General features: G+C 47.3%; 1 protein-coding gene across 1 annotated transcript; it reads left to right on the top strand.

Moving 5' to 3' along the window:
* Positions 1–17,658: 17,658 nt before the first annotated feature.
* On the top strand, positions 17,659–19,607 carry LOC125535016 (UDP-glucose flavonoid 3-O-glucosyltransferase 7-like). The gene has a single exon (XM_048698081.1). The coding sequence runs from the start codon at positions 17,890–17,892 to the stop codon at positions 19,309–19,311; it is 1,422 nt and encodes a 473-aa protein (XP_048554038.1). The 5' UTR covers positions 17,659–17,889; the 3' UTR covers positions 19,312–19,607.
* The last annotated feature ends 317 nt before the right edge of the window (positions 19,608–19,924 follow it).

Genomic DNA, 19,924 nt, shown 5'->3' with positions numbered 1-19,924 from the left:
GCACATGTTGGGGAACGTAGTAATTTCAAAAAAAATCCTACGGACACGCAAGATCATGGCGATGCATAGCAACGAGAGGGGAGAGTGTGATCTACGTACCCTTGTAGATCGACAATGGAAGCGTTAGCACAACGTGGTTGATGTAGTCGTACGTCTTCACGGCCCGACCGATCAAGCACCGAAACTACGGCACCTCCGAGTTCTAGCACACGTTCAGCTCGATGACGATCCCCGGACTTGATCCAGCAAAGTGTCGGGGAAGAGTTCCGTCAGCACGACGGCGTGGTGACGATCTTGATGTACTACTATCGCAGGGCTTCGCCTAAGCACCGCTACAATATTATCGAGGACTATGGTGGAAGGGGGCACCGCACACGGCTAAGAATATGATCACGTGGATCAACTTGTGTCTCTAGGGGTGCTCCCTGCCTCCGTATATAAAGGTTCAAAGGGGGGGTGCGGCCGGCCAGGAGAGGGCGCGCCAGGAGGAGTCCTACTCCCTCTGGGAGTAGGATTCCCCCCTTTCCTAGTTGGAATACGATTGGGGAGGGGGGAAAGAGGAGAGAGAGAAGGAAGGGGGGCGCCGGCCCCCGCTCCTTGTCCTATTCGGACTAGGGGGGAGGGGCGCGCAGCCCAGCCCTGGCCACCTCTCCTCTCTTCCACTAAAGCCCACTAAGGCCCATATACCTCCCGGGGGTTCCGGTAACCTCCCGGTACTCCGGTAAAATCCCGATTTCACCCGGAACACTTCCGATATCCAAATATAGGCTTCCAATATATCAATCTTTATGTCTCGACCATTTCGAGACTCCTCGTCATGTCCGTGATCACATCCGGGACTCCGAACAAACTTCGGTACATCAAAATGATAAACTCATAATATAACTGTCATCGAAACCTTAAGCGTGCGGACCCTACGGGTTCGAGAACAATGTAGACATGACCGAGACACGTCTCCGGTCAATAACCAATAGCGGAACCTGGATGCTCATATTGGCTCCTACATATTCTACGAAGATCTTTATCGGTCAGACCGCATAACAACATACGTTGTTCCCTTTGTCATCGGTATGTTACTTGCCCGAGATTCGATCGTCGGTATCTCAATACCTAGTTCAATCTCATTACCGGCAAGTCTCTTTACTCGTTTCCGTAATACATCATCTCACAACTAACTCATTAGTTGCAATGCTTGCAAGGCTTATGTGATGTGCATTACCGAGAGGGCCCAGAGATACCTCTCCGACAATCGGAGTGACAAATCCTAATCTCGAAATACGCCAACCCAACATGTACCTTTGGAGACACCTGTAGAGCACCTTTATAATCACCCATTTACGTTGTGACGTTTGGTAGCACACAAAGTGTTCCTCCGGCAAACGGGAGTTGCATAATCTCATAGTCATAGGAACCTGTATAAGTCATGAAGAAAGCAATAGCAACATACTAAACGATCGGGTGCTAAGCTAATGGAATGGGTCATGTCAATCAGATCATTCACCTAATGATGTGATCCCGTTAATGAAATAACAACTCTTTGTCCATGGTTAGGAAATATAACCATCTTTGATTAACGAGCTAGTCTAGTAGAGGCATACTAGTGACACTCTGTTTGTCTATGTATTCACACATGTATTATGTTTCCGGTTAATACAATTCTAGCATGAATAATAAACATTTATCATGATATAAGGAAATAAATAATAACTTTATTATTGCCTGTAGGGCATATTTCCTTTAGTCTCCCACTTGCACTAGAGTCAATAATCTAGATTACACAGTAATGATTCTAACACCCATGTAGCCTTGGTGCTGATCATGTTTTGCTCATGGAAGAGGCTTAGTCAATGGGTCTGCTACATTCAGATCCGTATGTATCTTGCAAATCTCTATGTCTCCCACCTGGACTAGATCCCGGATGGAATTGAAGCGTCTCTTGATGTGCTTGGTTCTCTTGTGAAATCTGGATTCCTTTGCCAAGGCAATTGCACCAGTATTGTCACAAAAGATTTTCATTGGACCCGATGCACTAGGTATGACACCTAGATCGGATATGAACTCCTTCATCCAGACTCCTTCATTCGCTGCTTCCGAAGCGGCTATGTATTCCTCTTCACACGTAGATCCTGCCACGACGCTTTGTTTAGAACTGCACCAACTGACAGCTCCACCGTTTAATGTAAATACGTATCCGGTTTGCGATTTAGAATCGTACGGATCAGTGTCAAAGCTTGCATCGACGTAACCAGTTACGATTAGCTCTTTGTCACCTCCATAAACGAGAAACATATCCTTAGTCCTTTTCAGGTATTTCAGGATGTTCTTGACCGCTGTCCAGTGATCCACTCCTGGATTACTTTGGTACCTCCCTGCTAGACTTATAGCAAGGCACACATCAGGTCTGGTACACAGCATTGTATACATGATAGAGCCTATGGCTGAAGCATAGGGAACATCTTTCATTTTCTCTCTATCTTCTGCAGTGGTCGGGCATTGAGTCTGACTCAACTTCACACCTTGTAACACAGGCAAGAACCCTTTCTTTGCTTGATCCATTTTGAACTTCTTCAAAACTTTGTCAAGGTATGTGCTTTGTGAAAGTCCAATTAAGCGTCTTGATCTATCTCTATAGATCTTTATGCCTAATATGTAAGTAGCTTCACCGAGGTCTTTCATTGAAAAACTCTTATTCAAGTATCCCTTTATGCTATCCAGAAATTCTATATCATTTCCAATTAGTAATATGTCATCCACATATAATATCAGAAATGCTACAGAGCTCCCACTCACTTTCTTGTAAATACAGGCTTCTCAAAAAGTCTGTATAAAACCAAATGCTTTGATCACACTATCAAAGCGTTTATTCCAACTCCGAGAGGCTTGCACCAGTCCATAAATGGATCGCTGGAGCTTGCACACTTTGTTAGCTCCCTTTGAATCGACAAAACCTTCTGGTTGCATCATATACAACTCTTCTTCTAGAAATCCATTCAGGAATGCAGTTTTGACATCCATCTGCCAAATTTCATAATCATAAAATGCGGCAATTGCTAACATGATTCGGACAGACTTAAGCATCGCTACGGGTGAGAAGGTCTCATCGTAGTCAATCCCTTGAACTTGCCGAAAACCTTTTGCGACAAGTCGAGCTTTGTAGACAGTAATATTACCGTCAGCGTCAGTCTTCTTCTTGAAGATCCATTTATTCTCAATTGCTTGCCGATCATCGGGCAAGTCAACCAAAGTCCATACTTTGTTCTCATACATGGATCCCATCTTAGATTTCATGGCTTCAAGCCATTTTGCGGAATCTGGGCTCACCATCGCTTCTTCATAGTTCGTAGGTTCATCATGATCTAGTAGCATGACTTCCAGAACAGGATTACCGTACCACTCTGGCGCGGTCTCACTCTGGTTGATCTACGAGGTTCAGTAGTATCTTGTTCTGAAGTTTCATGATCATTATCATTAACTTCCTCACTAATTGGTGTAGGTGTCACAGAAACAGGTTTCTGTGATGTACTACTTTCCAATAAGGGAGTAGGTACAGTTACCTCGTCAAGTTCTACTTTCCTCCCACTCACATCTTTCGAGAGAAACTCCTTCTCTAGAAAGTTTTCGAATTTAGCAACAAAAGTCTTGCCTTCGGATCTGTGATAGAAGGTGTATCCAATAGTTTCGTTTGGATATCCTATGAAGACACATTTCTCCGATTTGGGTTCGAGCTTATCAGGTTGATGCTTTTTTACATAAGCATCGCAGCCCCAAACTTTCAGAAACGACAACTTTGGTTTCTTGCCAAACCACAGTTCATAAGGCGTCGTCTCAACGGATTTTGATGGTGCCCTATTTAACGTGAATGCAGCCGTCTCTAGAGCGTATCCCCAAAACGATAGCGGTAAATCAGTAAGAGACATCATAGATCGTACCATATCTAGTAAAGTACGATTAGGACGTTCGGACACACCATTACGCTGTGGTGTTCCGGGTGGCGTGAGTTGCGAAACTATTCCACATTGTTTCAAATGTACACCAAACTCGTAACTCAAATATTCTCCTCCACGATCAGATCGTAGGAATTTTATTTTCTTGTTACGATGATTTTCAACTTCACTCTGAAATTCTTTGAACTTTTCAAACGTTTCAGACTTGTGTTTCATTAAGTAGATATACCCATATCTGCTTAAGTCATCTGTGAAGGTGAGAAAATAACGATATCCGCCACGAGCCTCAACATCCATCGGACCACATACATCTGTATATATGATTTCTAACAAATCTGTTGCTCTCTCCATAGTACCGGAGAACGGTGTTTTTGTCATCTTACCCATAAGGCACGGTTCGCAAGTACCAAGTGATTCATAATCAAGTGGTTCCAAAAGCCCATCAGTATGGAGTTTCTTCATGCGTTTTATACTGATATGACCTAAACGGCAGTGCCACAAATAAGTTGCACTATCATTATCAACTCTGCATCTTTTGGTTTCAACACTATGAATATGTGTGTCACTACTATCGAGATTTAATAAAAATAGACCACTCTTTAAGGGTGCATGACCATAAAAGATATTACTCATATAAATAGAACAACCATTATTCTCTGATTTAAATGAATAACCGTCTCGCATCAAACAAGATCCAGAAATAATGTTCATGCTTAACGCTGGCACCAAATAACAATTATTTAGGTCTAATATTAATCCCGAAGGTAGATGTAGAGGTAGCGTGCCGACTGCGATCACATCGACTTTGGAACCGTTTCCCACGCGCATCGTCACCTCGTCCTTAGCCAATCTTCGCTTAATCCGTAGTCCCTGTTTCGAGTTGCAAATATTAGCAACAGAACCCGTATCAAATACCCAGGTGCTACTGCGAGCATTAGTAAGGTACACATCAATAACATGTATATCACATATACCTTTGTTCACCTTGCCATCCTTCTTATCCGCCAAATACTTGAGGCAGTTCCGCTTCTAGTGACCAGTCTTCTTGCAGTAGAAGCACTCAGTTTCAGGCTTAGGTCCAGGTTTGGGTTTCTTCTCTTGAGCAGCAACTTGCTTGCTGTTCTTTTTGAAGTTCCCCTTCTTCTTCCCTTTGCCCTTTTTCTTGAAACTAGTGGTCTTGTTGACCATCAACACTTGATGCTCCTTCTTGATTTCTACCTCCGGAGCTTTCAGCATTGCGAAGAGCTCGGGAATAGTCTTATTCATCCCTTGCATATTATAGTTCATCACGAAGCTCTTGTATCTTGGTGGCAGTGATTGGAGAATTCTGTCAATGACGCAATCATCTGGAAGATTAACTCCCAATTGAATCAAGTGATTATTATACCCAGACATTTTGAGTATATGCTCACTAACAGAACTGTTCTCCTCCATCTTGCAGCTATAGAACTTATTGGAGACTTCATATCTCTCAATCCGGGCATTTTCTTGAAATATTAACTTCAACTCCTGGAACATCTCATATGCTCGATGACGTTCAAAACGTCGTTTGAAGTCCCGATTCTAAGCCGTAAAGCATGGCACACTGAACTATCGAGTAGTCATCAGCTTTGCTCTGCCAGACGTTCATATCATCTGGTGTTGCTCCAGCAGCAGGCCTGGCACCCAGCGGTGCTTCCAGGACGTAATTCTTCTGTGCAGCAATGAGGATAATCCTCAAGTTACGGACCCAGTCCGTGTAATTGCTACCATCATCTTTCAACTTTGCTTTCTCAAGGAACGCATTAAAATTCAACGGAACAACAGCACAGGCCATCTATCTAGAATCATACAAAAACAAGAAATATACTATCAGGTACTAAGTTCATGATAAATTTAGGTTCAATTAATCATATTACTTAAGAACTCCCACTTAGATAGACATCCCTCTAATCCTCTAAGTGATTACGTGATCCAAATCAACTAAACCATGTCCGATCATCACGTGAGATGGAGTAGTTTCATTGGTGAACATCATTATGTTGATCATATCTACTATATGATTCACGCTCGACCTTTCGGTCTCCGTGTTCCGAGACCATATCTGTATATGCTTGGCTCGTCAAGTATAACCTGAGTATTCCGCGCGTGCAACTGTTTTGCACCCGTTGTATTTGAACGTAGAGCCTATCACACCCGATCATCACGTGGTGTCTCAGCACGAAGAACTTTCGCAACGGTGCATACTCAGGGAGAACACTTCTTGATAATTAGTGAGAGATCATCTTATAATGCTACCGTCAATCAAAGCAAGATAAGATGCATAAAAGATAAACATCACATGCAATCAATATAAGTGATATGATATGGCCATCATCATCTTGTGCTTGTGATCTCCATCTTCGAAGCACCGTCGTGATCACCATCATTACCGGCGCGACACCTTGATCTCCATCGTAGCATCGTTGTCGTCTCGCCAATCTTATGCTTCCATGACTATCGCTACCGCTTAGTGATAAAGTAAAGCATTACAGCGCGATTGCATTGCATACAATAAAGCGACAACCATATGGCTCCTGCCAGTTGCCGATAACTCGGTTACAAAACATGATCATCTCATAAGATAAAATTTAGCATCATATCTTGACCATATCACATCACAACATGCCCTGCAAAAACAAGTTAGACGTCCTCTACTTTGTTGTTGCAAGTTTTACGTGGCTGCTACGGGCTTAAGCAAGAACCAATCTTACCTACGCATGAAAACCAAAACGATAGTTTGTCAAGTTGGTGCTATTTTAACCTTTGCAAGGACCGGGCGTAGCCACACTTGGTTCAACTAAAGTTGGAGAAACTGTCACCCGCTAGCCACCTTTGTGCAAAGCACGTCGGGAGAACCGGTCTCGCGTAAGCGTACGCGTAATGTCGGTCCGGGCCGCTTCGTACAACAATACCGCCAAACCAAAGTATGACATGCTGGTAAGCAGTATGACTTATATCGCCCACAAGTCACTTGTGTTCTACTCGTGCATATAACATCAACACATAAAACCTAGGCTCGGATGCCACTGTTGGGGAACGTAGTAATTTCAAAAAATTCCTACGGACACACAAGATCATGGTGATGCATAGCAACGAGAAGGGAGAGTGTGATCTACGTACCCTTGTAGATCGACAACGGAAGCGTTAGCACAACGTGGTTGATGTAGTCGTACGTCTTCACGGCCCGACCGATCAAGCACCGAAACTACGGCACCTCCGAGTTCGAGCACACGTTCAGCTCGATGGCGATCCCCGGACTCCGATCCAGCAAAGTGTCGGGGAAGAGCTCCGTCAGCACGACGGCGTGGTGATGATCTTGATGTACTATTGTCGCAGGGCTTCGCCTAAGCACCGCTACAATATTATCGAGGACTATGGTGGAAGGGGGCACCGCACACGGCTAAGAATATGATCACATGGATCAACTTGTGTCTCTAGGGGTGCTCCCTGCCTCCGTATATAAAGGTTCAAAGGGGGGTGCGGCTGGCCAGGAGAGGGCGCGCCAGGAGGAGTCCTACTTCCTCTCGGAGTAGGATTCCCCTCCTTTCCTAGTTGGAATAGGATTCGGGAGGGGGGAAAGAGGAGAGAGAGAAGGAAGGGGGGCGCCGGCCCCCACTCCTTGTCCTATTCGGACTAGGGGGGAGGGGCGCGCGGCCCAGCCCTGGCCACCTCTCCTCTCTTCCACTAAAGCCCAGTAAGGCCCATATACCTCCCGGGGGGTTCCGGTAACCTCCCGGTACTCCGGTAAAATCCCGATTTCACCCGGAACACTTCCGATATCCAAATATAGGCTTCCAATATATCAATCTTTATGTCTCGACCATTTCGGGACTCCTCGTCATGTCCGTGATCACATCCGGGACTCTAAACAAACTTCGGTACATCAAAATGCATAAACTCATAATATAACTATCATCGAAACCTTAAGCGTGCAGACCCTACGGGTTCGAGAACAATGTAGACATGACCGAGACACGTCTCCGGTCAATAACCAATAGCGGAACCTAGATGCTCATATTGGCTCCTACATATTCTACGAAGATCTTTTATCGGTCAGACCGCATAACAACATACGTTGTTCCCTTTGTCATCGGTATGTTACTTGCCCGAGATTCGATCGTCGGTATCTCAATACCTAGTTCAATCTCGTTACCGGCAAGTCTCTTTACTCGTTCCGTAATACATCATCTCACAACTAACTCATTAGTTGCAATGCTTGCAAGGCTTATGTGATGTGCATTACCGAGAGGGCCCAGAGATACCTCTCCGACACGGAGTGACAAATCCTAATCTCGAAATACGCCAACCCAACATGTACCTTTGGAGACACCTGTAGAGCACCTTTATAATCACCCATTTACATTGTGACGTTTGGTAGCACACAAAGTGTTCCTCCGGCAAACGGGAGTTGCATAATCTCATAGTCATAGGAACATGTATAAGTCATGAAGAAAGCAATAGCAACATACTAAACGATCGGGTGCTAAGCTAATGGAATGGGTCATGTCAATCAGATCATTCACCTAATGATGTGATCCCGTTAATCAAATAACAACTCTTTGTCCATGGTTAGGAAACATAACCATCTTTGATTAACGAGCTAGTCAAGTAGAGGCATACTAGTGACACTCTGTTTGTCTATGTATTCACACATGTATTATGTTTCCGGTTAACACAATTCTAGCATGAATAATAAACATTTATCATGATATAAGGAAATAAATAATAACTTTATTATTGCCTCTAGGGCATATTTCCTTCAGCACAGGCGCACAACGACATCGAGGGCAGACTCCGACGGAGTGCGAGGGCAGGGGCTCCGACGAGGGCGAGGGTAGGGGCTACAGCGGAGGCGACGAGGGGAGATGAGAGAGTGTGGAATTGGGGGAGAAAGCAGAGGAGGGAAGCCCGCGTGGGGGTTATGTCAAAATAGCTTTAGCAGTAGCGTGGGAAAAGAAAACGCGCTGCTGCTAAAATCCGTAGCAGTAGCGCTGTCCTCACAAACTCGCTACTGCTGAGCTAGGCCCGTCCTGTGGACAAGTTCAAACTTAGGAGTAGCGCCCTACCCTAAAAGCGCGCTACTACTAATTTGATAGCAGTAGTACTGTTTGTAGAAAGGCGCTACTACTATACCTAGCATGTCGGCAACGGTGTGGCAATTATAGTAGTAGCGTGTTTTATTCCTGCCGCACTACTGCTATGTGGATAGCTGTAGCGCCCTTTCTGACGACGCGCTACTACTAAGTAGCAGTAGCGCCTCATTTTAACATGCGCTACTGGTAAGATTCTGTGTATAAGGTTTTCCCTAGTAGTGGGGGCATGGAGCGAGAGGTTGAAGAAGGTGGCTTCTTTGAAGCCGGAAACTTCCTCCGCTTTACGCCCGCGACCTTGCTGACCTTCTCCGCCGCCGGCCGGGATCGCGCTGCCGCGCCCGGAGCGTGGGCCATCGTGGCAGGGGCAGCCTGATTCCCGCCCTGCACGACCACGTTGCCCTGTCGCTTGCGGGCAGGTGCGACGTGGGCTTGGGAGACGGCGGTGTGGCCAACATGGCCGTCGACGGCATCCGCCCAAGGGGAAGGGGCGTCCGCGACCTCGACGGTGACGGGGGGACAGCATGGGGTCGTCCATGGTGGCGAGGGACGACCGGGGGGGGGCAGCCGGAGCTTGGGGGGGGGGGGGGGCAATGGTGGCGGAGGGTGCGGGGAGCGGGAAAGGGCGCGCGAAAATGTCCCTCCTGCCAAATATCGCACGGGATAGGGGTTGAGCTCGGGTCGGCCTCCCAGCCCGTGAAGATAGAGGTTGGGAGAGAAGATTTGCCGCGCCCCGCAAAAATGTTTGCCGGCCGGCGGGATGCGGGGTCTGATCATGCAGATTTTCTAGCCCCAACCCGCAATTTGGCGGTTATTTTGCGGGCCGGGACGTTTTGCAGAATCTGCTAGAGTTGCTCTTACATTGTCATCTAGGCCCGAGTACAACCAAACCGCGGGGTACTACATTCGTATGCAGCAAGCGCATCGCTCGCTTTATTCTGTGAACGACTAATATGCGGAAAAGAAATATCCCTTTGAATCTCATCAACAACCACCATGTATTCTGAGCAATCCATTTTCGACAAATCATGGATTTTATTTGCTCAAAAAGAAGCATGAGGATACAAACTCAAATAGCACACACCCGGCCTCTGCATAGTTAAGATGCACACAGCTAATACCAATGCATACACACGGAAAACACGCCGGCAAATAGCTAAGTCATATAAGATCAAAGCTATGCGTAGGCGAGGAAAAAAGAAAATCCAAGGCGACCATATCCTTAATTGACAAACTACAACAATGACCATATCAGTACCAACCATCTAATGGCATCACCCAGACGACGAGATTCTTCAACAACAACACCTTCAAGAAGGAAGCAACGCTCAAGCGTCGCCGTCGCCGGATCCAACCACCAAGGCCAGAATCTTGGTTTTCACCCTGAAGAATCAATCAGAACATATCCGACAAATGCCTTCAACAAGGTAAGGATGTAAAATATCGTCATTGCCAGGTATAACCAGCTCGGGTCAGACCTAGGATTTCACCCCGTAGCTCGCGACTGGATACTCGAGTACCACCACCAACGAAATCACTAAGTGTTGTCACCACCACTTTTCCACAATCCTAGCAGCACATGTGATGCCTGTCTCTGCCACGCATCCATCCCTCTACGTCAAGTCATTGTCCACAATTTGCAGGTTACAGCCAAGTCCGTGAGCCACAGCTTCGTCGCTTGGGTGCCGCATGCGTGGAAGTTGACTACCTTGCCGCCGCAGTCCACCTCCTAGAGAGCCCGACGCACGGCCCATACCATGCCATGAGCACCAACGGCCAAAGCAGTCCTTGTTGTGCAGCCCTGGACCATTGGTGGGAAGGACGCACCGATAATATCCGTCGCTGCCACCAGGGGACACTGCACACAAGGATCCCGTGATGGTCAGTGGATGGCTTGGTGTGGAAGGGCATGAGCACTTGTCGATCCGGTTTTTTCGGACATGGCCAAAGCTATTAGCTGCAGTTGAACCTCGCCAGCAAGCCTCCAGTCGATAGAGGACCAGATCGGGCCAGTCAACCAAGCAACATGCTCCACACCCGTGATAGAAACCATCGTTGGGTAGCCAGCCTAGGGAGCACCAGATCTGGGCGGAGGACTCGCCCTAGCAGCCGCCCAAGCCCGTAGTCTTCACCGAGCGCAGTCGGCGTGCCTAGCGGGCAAGCTACACTCAGCCATGTCGATGCATATCCAGCAAGCCAGGAACTCGAGAGTCAAGCCAGACACACACCAGAGGCATGATGTCCACCTCCTAGCACCAGCTGACAAAACGCCACGCCGCCTTCACCGGAGCCCGCCGAGCTTCGCTAGCCGACGCCTCTGGCGGCGACGAGATGAGGGGAGGGCGTGGAGGACGACCGACGGCATGAGGGATTTGCCCCCGGAGTCACGAGGAAGAGCGACACGATGGCTGTGCCTGACCATGATAGGCTTGTTTCATACTCCCTTCATCCTTAAAAGAGTGTACTTTCAACTTTGTTGAAAAGTCAAACTTTTTTATATTTGACCGTATTCATACAATAGTAGACCAACATTTATGCCATCAAATTAGTAGCATTAGATTTATGATAAAATATATTTTCGTCATATACCTATTTGGTTTCACAAGCATTCATATATTTTTACACAAACTCGGTCAAACTTTGAGATAGTTTGACCCTTTAACAAAGTTGGAAGTACAATCTTTTAAGAACGGATGAAATATGAGAGAACAACGCGCTAGCAGGTCAACCGGGGTCTCTTGGCATCTCATCAACGTGTATGGTCCTCAGGCTCAAGTGGACAAGATTGCATTCCTTGCTGAACTGCAATTGATGTGCCTGAACTCGGCTGATGCACTTGTTATTCTGGGTGATTTTAATTTGATTGCTTCTGTTGCTGATAAGAACAATAGCAACATCCATAGGGGATTGCTCAATGCCTTTAGAAACTTCATTAATGTGCTTGAGCTAAAGGATATGTATCTTCATGGTTGTAGGTATACTTGGAGTAATGAGCAGTTCAATACTACTTTGGTCAAATTGGACATGGTTCTTTACAATCAGCAATGGAACTCTGCTTTCCCCAGTGCTATACTCCAATGTTTATCCTCTGCTGCCTCAGACCACTGCCCTTTGCTACTCACTTGCAATTCTGACATGAAGCCCCAGAGACGTTTCAGGTATCAGAATGTTTGGACCAAGCTCGATGGTTTTACGGAGACTGTTAATTCTGCTTGGGATAATGTTGTGTCATCCACTGACCCCTTTCAAAACTTGCACAACAAGCTCACCCTTACTGCTAAGAAGCTCAATTCATGGTCCTCCTCTATCTTCTCGGATATAAAGCTCAGAACGCTCATTATTAACGAGATAATATATTAGTTGGATGTTGCTAGAGATTCCAGAACCCTCTGCTGGGAAGAGCACACTTTCAGGGGAAAGTTGAAGATGATGCTACTTGGGCTGGCCGCTCTGGACAGGTGTATTTGGGGGCAGAAATCTAGGTATTTAGGGTTAAGAGAAGGTGATTGCAACACCCAGTTTTTTTCGCATGAAAGCAACATCCAGAAGGAGGAAGAATATTATCCCTAGTCTGTACGTTGATGGTGTTGACATTGCTAACTAAGAAGGAGGAATGTATCTGGTCTCATTTCAACAGTCTGCTTGGTACCTACAAACCGAGATCTACTGCCTTGAACTTCAATGCTCTAGATTTTCAGCCTTGCGACCTTTCTCACCTGGACAACAACTTTAGTGAGAAGGAAATAAAGAGTGCTATTCTTGATCTTCACCCAGAAAAAGCGCGAGGCCTAATGGATTTACTGGGTACTTGTTTCGAAGTTGCTAGGACACCGTGAAGCCGGATCTATTGGCCGCTTTCTCTCACTTCCAGAACCTTAACTCGCAAAAATTGTTCCTTCTTAACAGTGCCATCATCACTCTATTGCCCAAGCATGCTGTTGCTAGCAGACTACAAGACTTTAGGCCTATAAGCCTTATACATTTCTTTGCCAAGCTTGTTGCCAAGATTCTTGCGACTAGGTTGCAACCTTAGATGGATAAGCTTGTTTCCCAATGCCAAAATGCTTTCATAAAGGGTCGAAGCATTCATGACAACTTCGAGTATGTGCAATCCATGGCAAAGGTGCTCAGACAAAAAAACTTCCATCGATTATGTTCAAGTTGGATCTGGCCAAGGCTTTCGATTATATGTCTTTGAAGTTCCTTCTCAGCCTACTGGAATTTAGAGGATTTGGGCCAAAGTGGAGGGAGTGGATTTCTGCTCTTTTCCTTACCTCCTCCACCAAGGTCTTGGTTAATCCGGCGCTTTTTTTTTGGAAAAGGGGTGACTCCCCGGCCTCTGCATTAGAAAGATGCATACTGCCCTCTTATTAGCCAAAAAGTAGTGTCCACATGATTCCAAAGGTCTCAAAAATCAAAGCACAAACAGCTCACACAGAGCCAAAAAGGGGCTAGAAACACCAACTAGCCTAGAAAAGACGCCACAACCGGCTGGCTAAAAATAGATAGGAGATCAAGCTATCCTATTACATGACCGCCATCCAAACCGGTTGAAAATATCCCGAGCTACCATCTCCCATTGGAAAGACCCAGTAACCAAATGCTCCCTGGCCTCCGTCTGGGTGAGTAGCGACCACGAACGGATCAGTGCCGTAGTTCGGAATATGACCTGCAAAAAATGTATACATGATATTCTGTTAAAAACCAAATCATTTCTGCAAGTCCAGATAGTCCACAGTAAAGCACAAACTCCAACCCGAATATGTCTCGCTAAGTTAGGCTCAATCCCATTAAGCCATGTCCCAAATAACGCATAAACAGAATTCGGTGGAGTGATACTAAAAGCAATGTGGATCGTCTGCCAAAGTACCTTGGCTAACGGGCAATCAAAAAAGAGATGTTTGATAGTCTCATCCCGATCACAGAAACTACACCTAGTAGGTCATGTCCAATTACGCTTCAAGAGATTGTCCTTCGTTAAAATAACTTGTTTATGGACAAACCACATAAACACTTTTATTTTCAAAGGAACTTTGACATCCCAAACATGCTTGGACGTAGGAATGGAGTGTGAGTTAATAACATCAATATACATTGATTTAACCGTGAATACTCCAGATTTAGTCGGTTTCCAGCGTAATTCATCGGGTTGTTGTGTAAGCTGGACTTCCATCAGTCTCCTAACTAGATGGAGCCATTGTTCCCAACGATTGCCCGCTAGCGTACGTCTGAACTGAATATTAAGGGAGATCGATTGAAAGACCGATGCAACGAACACCTCACGTCGTTGCACAATACGGTATAACGACGGATATTGGATGGCCAATGGTGTCTCGCCGAGCCAAGTATCCTCCCAGAAACGTGTACTCGTGCCGTTTCCAATAACAAACTTCGTCCTATTAAACAAAGACTGTTTGACTTTCATCAAGCCATTCCAGAAAGGCGAATCGGTCGGCCTAACAGTGACCTGGAACAAAGTTTTTGTCTGGAGGTACTTGTTGCGAAGGATTTGAGCCCACATAGCGTCATTCTCCAATGAGAGCTTCCACAGCCACTTGCTAAGAAGGCATTTATTCTTAACTTCTAGATTCTCAATACCTAGACCTCCTTGGTGTTTCGGTCTACAGATGATGTCCCATTTAGCAAGCCGATATTTTCTTTTAAGCTCATCACCCTGCCAAAAGAAGCGCGATCTATAGAAGTCCAGTCTCTTCCTAACCCCAACTGGGACCTCAAAGAACGATAGGAGAAACATTGGCATACTCGTGAGCACCGAGTTAATCAGGATTAATCGGCCTCCGTATGACATGAGCTTAGCCTGTCCAAGAGCTCATTTTTTTCTCAAACCGATCCTCGATGCACTTCCACTCTCTGTTAGTCAGCCTACGATGGTGGATTGGAATCCCCAGATAAGAGAAGGGTAACTCGCCCAACTCACACCCAAACAATTGTCGATAAGCCTCCTGTTCATCTTTGGCCCTACCAAAGCAGAACAGCTCGCTCTTATGAAAGTTAATCTTTAACCCGGTCAATTGTTCAAATAGGCATAGCACCAGCTTCATATTTCTCGCCTTGGCCAGGTCATGCTCCATAAAGATGATTGTATCATCAGCGTACTGAAGAATTGATACTCCTCCATCAATTAGATGAGGTACCAATCCCCCTACTTGACCATTTTCCTTAGCCCTTCCTATCAAAATTGCTAACATGTCCACCACAATGTTGAACAAGATAGGGGACATCGGATCTCCTTGTCTTAGGCCTTTATGTGTCTGGAAGTAATGACCTATGTCATCATTAACTTTAATTCCCACACTACCTCTTTGCGTAAATGATTCAACTTGTCGGCGCCAGGCTTCGTCAAAACCTTTCATACGCAATGACTGTTGGAGGAATGGCCATTTGACCTTATCGTACGCTTTCTCGAAATCCACCTTAAAAATTACTCCATCTAATTTTTTGGAATGGATTTCATGGAGTGTTTCATGCAGGACGACCACCCCTTCAAGGATGTTTCTGTCCGGCATGAAAGCAGTTTGAGACTGCTGCACCACAGAATGCGCAATCTGTGTGAGTCTGTTTGTCCCGACCTTGGTGAAAATTTTGAAACTAATATTAAGGAGACAAATCGGCCGGAATTGCTCAATCCTCACCGCGTCCGATTCGGCGCTTACCGATCAGATTCTGCATCGCAAGGGACTTAGACAAGGGGACCCCTATCCCCCCCTCTTTTTGTCTTGGTGGTTGATTGTCTTGGTAGATTGATGGATACAGCACAAGCTCATGGTGTCCTAGCCCCGCTTGGTACACAGACTATTAGACACCGGGCTTCCATTTATGCCGATGATGTGATTATCTTCAGCAAACCACTGCTCTCTGAGATTAATGCCATCTCTCAAATTCTGGACCTCTTTGGCAATGCCACTGGTCTAAAGACTAATATGGTCAAGAGCAAAATCATTCCCATCCAGTGCGAGCACATCGACCTCTCGGACATTCAGACTGCGCTGGGATGTCAGCTTGGTAGTTTTCCTTGTACTTACCTTGGGACGCCACTGTCTGATAGGAGGCTCAAATGGCAAGATCTGCAGCTTCTCATTGAAAAAAGTATGAAGAAAATCGCTGGGTGGAAGGCTCGATGGATTTCTACTCGTGGGCGTGTCACCCTTGTAGGATTTGTGCTCTCCACCATGCCCATCTTCCAGTTGCTGGCAGTGGAACAACCCAAATGGGTTTTCATGCAGACTGATAAATTGCGAAGGGCTTTCTTATGGGCTGGTTCAGACTCAGTCAGTGGAGGTAAATGTTTAGTGCAGTGGTCTCTGGTTTGCTCTCCCCTGAAGCTTGGTGGTCTGGGAATTCATGACTTATACAGACAAAGCAAGGCTTTGAAGGTCAGATGGCTTTGGCAGAATGCTTCCTGTCTTGACAAACCTTGGCATGGGCTACCCCTACCTATTGACAAGGAGATCAAGAATCTTTTCTGTGCATCTACGTCCTGGGAGATCGGCAGCGGCACTGGCATATCTTTTTGGCATGATCACTTGCTTGAAGGGATCGCCCCTTCATTGGCTTACCCCAAACTTTTCAATCATAGTAAAAGGAGGAACATCACTCTTTCTCAGGGTATAAACAACAGATTTTGGGTCAGATTGATTAAGCCAAACCCATGCGTGAAAGTGATTGCTGAGTATTTGGACTTTTGGCAACATGCTGACCAGGTGGTGCTCTCCCAAGCCGATGACAAAATCATTTGGAAATGGACCTTCAACAAGATTCACTCTGCTAATTCTGCATACCATTGTCAGTTCATTGGCCGGATTTACACCCCTCTCTCACAACTTATTTAGAAGATCAAGATACCACAAAAGGTGAAGTTCTTTGTGTGGCTCGCCATTCAAGGTAAATGCCTAACTGCGGATAACCTCGCAAAAAGAAATTGGCCACACAACCCTGTGTGTTCACTGTGCTGCATTGGTTTGGAGTCTGCTATTCACTTTTTTGGAACTTGCCCGTTCACTGCTGCTGTATGGGGTTTCTTTCTGACCAAATTCAGATATCGATTTGACATCAGACCAAGCTATGATACTAACTCTTCGATCCACTGGTGGCTTCACACTCTGGACAATATTCCTTTGCATCGACAGAAAGAATTCTCATCTCTTTGCATGATTATCTGGTGGCAGGTTTGGAAAGAAAGAAATAACATAATTTTCAATGGCAAAGACACCGACTTCATGGGAACCTGTAATGTGATAACTGACGAGTTGCACACTTGGTTTCGGGCTGGTGTCAAAGGCGTACAGTGGCTGGCACAGTAGCTTAGTTTTTCAATTTTTTTCTTTCCTCCTTCCTTTTTTTTTCTACATATGTAGGTCTCACGATCGAGTCGGTACGACCCGGTAGTATAGGATTTTTTTTCCTAACCTAACAAGCCAGGTGGAGAGTTAGGATTGGATAATAGAGGAGGAAGAGCCCCACCCCCTGACATTCAGGGTAGGAGAGCTAGTTAAGGAATTTTACGTAGGAGTTTAAGTAGTCTTTCGTAGATGTAGGACTTTAGTGCAAAATGAGGACTTCATTGGCATCCAATATGTTTTGTCCTGCGAATCTGAGATAAAGTAGAATGCTCGGCAGCTGTTGTCGACTTTTACGGTAGTGGCGCATCGGCACATTGACATCGGCGTCCCTATTCAGCACGTACGACCTGTCTGGTGTGTGCCATTCTTCTACCTTTGCGCTTTGCACTTTGCTCCAGCTCCGGTCCTCAAATCCTTGAGCATGTACGTATAAGAGAGGCCCGCGTGGCCGGCGTCTGGCGTGGGAAGGCGGTCATGGCGCCTGCCGAGGACGACCAGCAGCCGCTGCACATGCTCTTCTTCCCCTACCTCATCCCCGGCCACCTCATCCCGATGGCCGACATCGCCGCGCTCTTCGCGGCCCGCGGCGTCCGGTGCACCATCCTCACCACCCCCGTGCAAGCTTCCATCATCCGCTCCATCGTCGACCTCTCTTCCCCACCAATCGACATCGCCGTCGTGCCTTTCCCTGAAGTCGGCCTCTCGCCGGCCGCCCAGAGCGGCTCCCGCGGTGACCATGGCAAGCTCCAGCAGGCGGCGCGGCTGCTCCGGGAGCCCTTCCGGCAGTTCCTCGCCGACCACCGCGCCGGCCTCGACGCGGTGGTCTCCGATAGCTTCTTCCCCTGGTCGCTGGACGTCGCGGCCGAGTATGGCGTCCCTCGGCTCGCGTTCCTCGGCACCAGCATGTTCGCCCGGTGCTGCGCCGAAAGCTTGCTGCGCGACCACAACCCCGACGACGACGACGACGGCGAGGGTGATCCTGACGCAGTCTTCTCCGTGCCCGGGCTGCCGCACCGCGTGGAGCTGAGGCGGAGCCAGATCATGAGGAACCCCGACCAGTTGGCGTTCGTCAAGGGCATCTACGCCGCGGACCAGAAAAGCTACGGCGAGCTGGTCAACAGCTTCCACGAGCTCGAGCCGGACTACGTGGAGCACTACCGCAAGACGCTCCGACGCCGCGCGTGGCTCATCGGGCCGGTCGCGCTCGCCAGCGGCAGCAAAGAGGTGGCGTCCAGAGGCACCGACGCGCTCTCGCCGGACGCTGACGGCTGCACCCCCTGGCTCGACACCAAGCCGGCCGGATCGGTAGTGTTCGTCGCCTTCGGCACGCTAGGCAGCTTCTCGCCGGAGCAGCTTCGGGAGCTCGCCCGCGGCCTCGACCTCTCCGGCAAGAACTTCGTGTGGGTCATCTCCGATGCCGACGCAGCATCGTCGGACATATGGATGCCGGAAGGCTTCCCAACGGCTTCGCGTGGTTACATCATCCGCGTCTGGGCGCCACAGGTACTCATCTTAAACCACCCAGCCGTCGGCTGCTTCCTGACGCACTGCGGGTGGAACTCAACGCTGGAGGCGGTGAGCGCCGGTGTGCCGATGGTGACGTGGCCGCGCCATGCCGACCAGTTCTTCAACGAGAAGCTGGTCGTGGGCGAGCTCCGGGTCGGCGTCAGCGTCGGCGCCAAGGACTACGGGTCGTCCGCGGAGACCCATCGGGTGATCGGCGTCGAGGTGATCGCCGGCGTCGTCAGAACATTGATGGAGGTCCAAGGCGACGCGATGCGAAGCAGGGCGAGGGACCTCGGCCTAAAAGCGAGGAGCGCAGTGGAGAAGGGTGGATCGTCGTACGGTGATGCTGGGCAGCTGGTGGATGAGCTCATGGCCCGCCGGGGTCGGTAACCGGGTGTTGGACGGTGATTCGATGGTGACGGCTCGTTACTTTTGAGCTTGCCGCACCATAGAAATCTTACTTTCAATAGACAATGCAACGTTGGAACGCACCAAGAATAGCAAATTGACGTACTCTCCCATGCTGAAAACGAAATGCCAAGTTTTTTTTTCTTTTCAAGAAGAAAAGATTGTGTTTCTGCATTGGGCAATTTAGCATGATACGAAATACTGTTTTGAGTCAATTACACCACTGGTGCTAAAACTTAGTACGAAAAGTCAGTTTAGTGCTAAAACTTGGGCATACATTGAACTGGTGTCACAACTTGGTTTTGATGTGCACATATGATGCAAATCACGTTTGTATACTACACGGTGCTGACTTGCGCGCCAACGTGGCATGGGACCTGCTGTCGGCCATCAAAAGATATAATTTATGAGGACCAATCTTTCACCCAAAATAGCAGATTACCTTCCAACTGCTTAACCTTTTTTGTAGTCTCTCCTTGACGTGTTTACATTAAGCATTTGTGAGTCTCCGATAATGTATCGATACTCCCAAATATCTGATAGGAAACTGGCCTAACCCCTAGTCAAACAATCCGCGTACAGGTGGGCCTTGTCT

This window comes from Triticum urartu, chromosome 2 (assembly GCF_003073215.2).
Source record: "Triticum urartu cultivar G1812 chromosome 2, Tu2.1, whole genome shotgun sequence".
Lineage (NCBI taxonomy): Eukaryota > Viridiplantae > Streptophyta > Magnoliopsida > Poales > Poaceae > Triticum > Triticum urartu.
The sequence above is the reverse complement of the archived record's forward strand: the minus strand, read 5'-3'. Positions and strand labels throughout refer to the sequence as shown.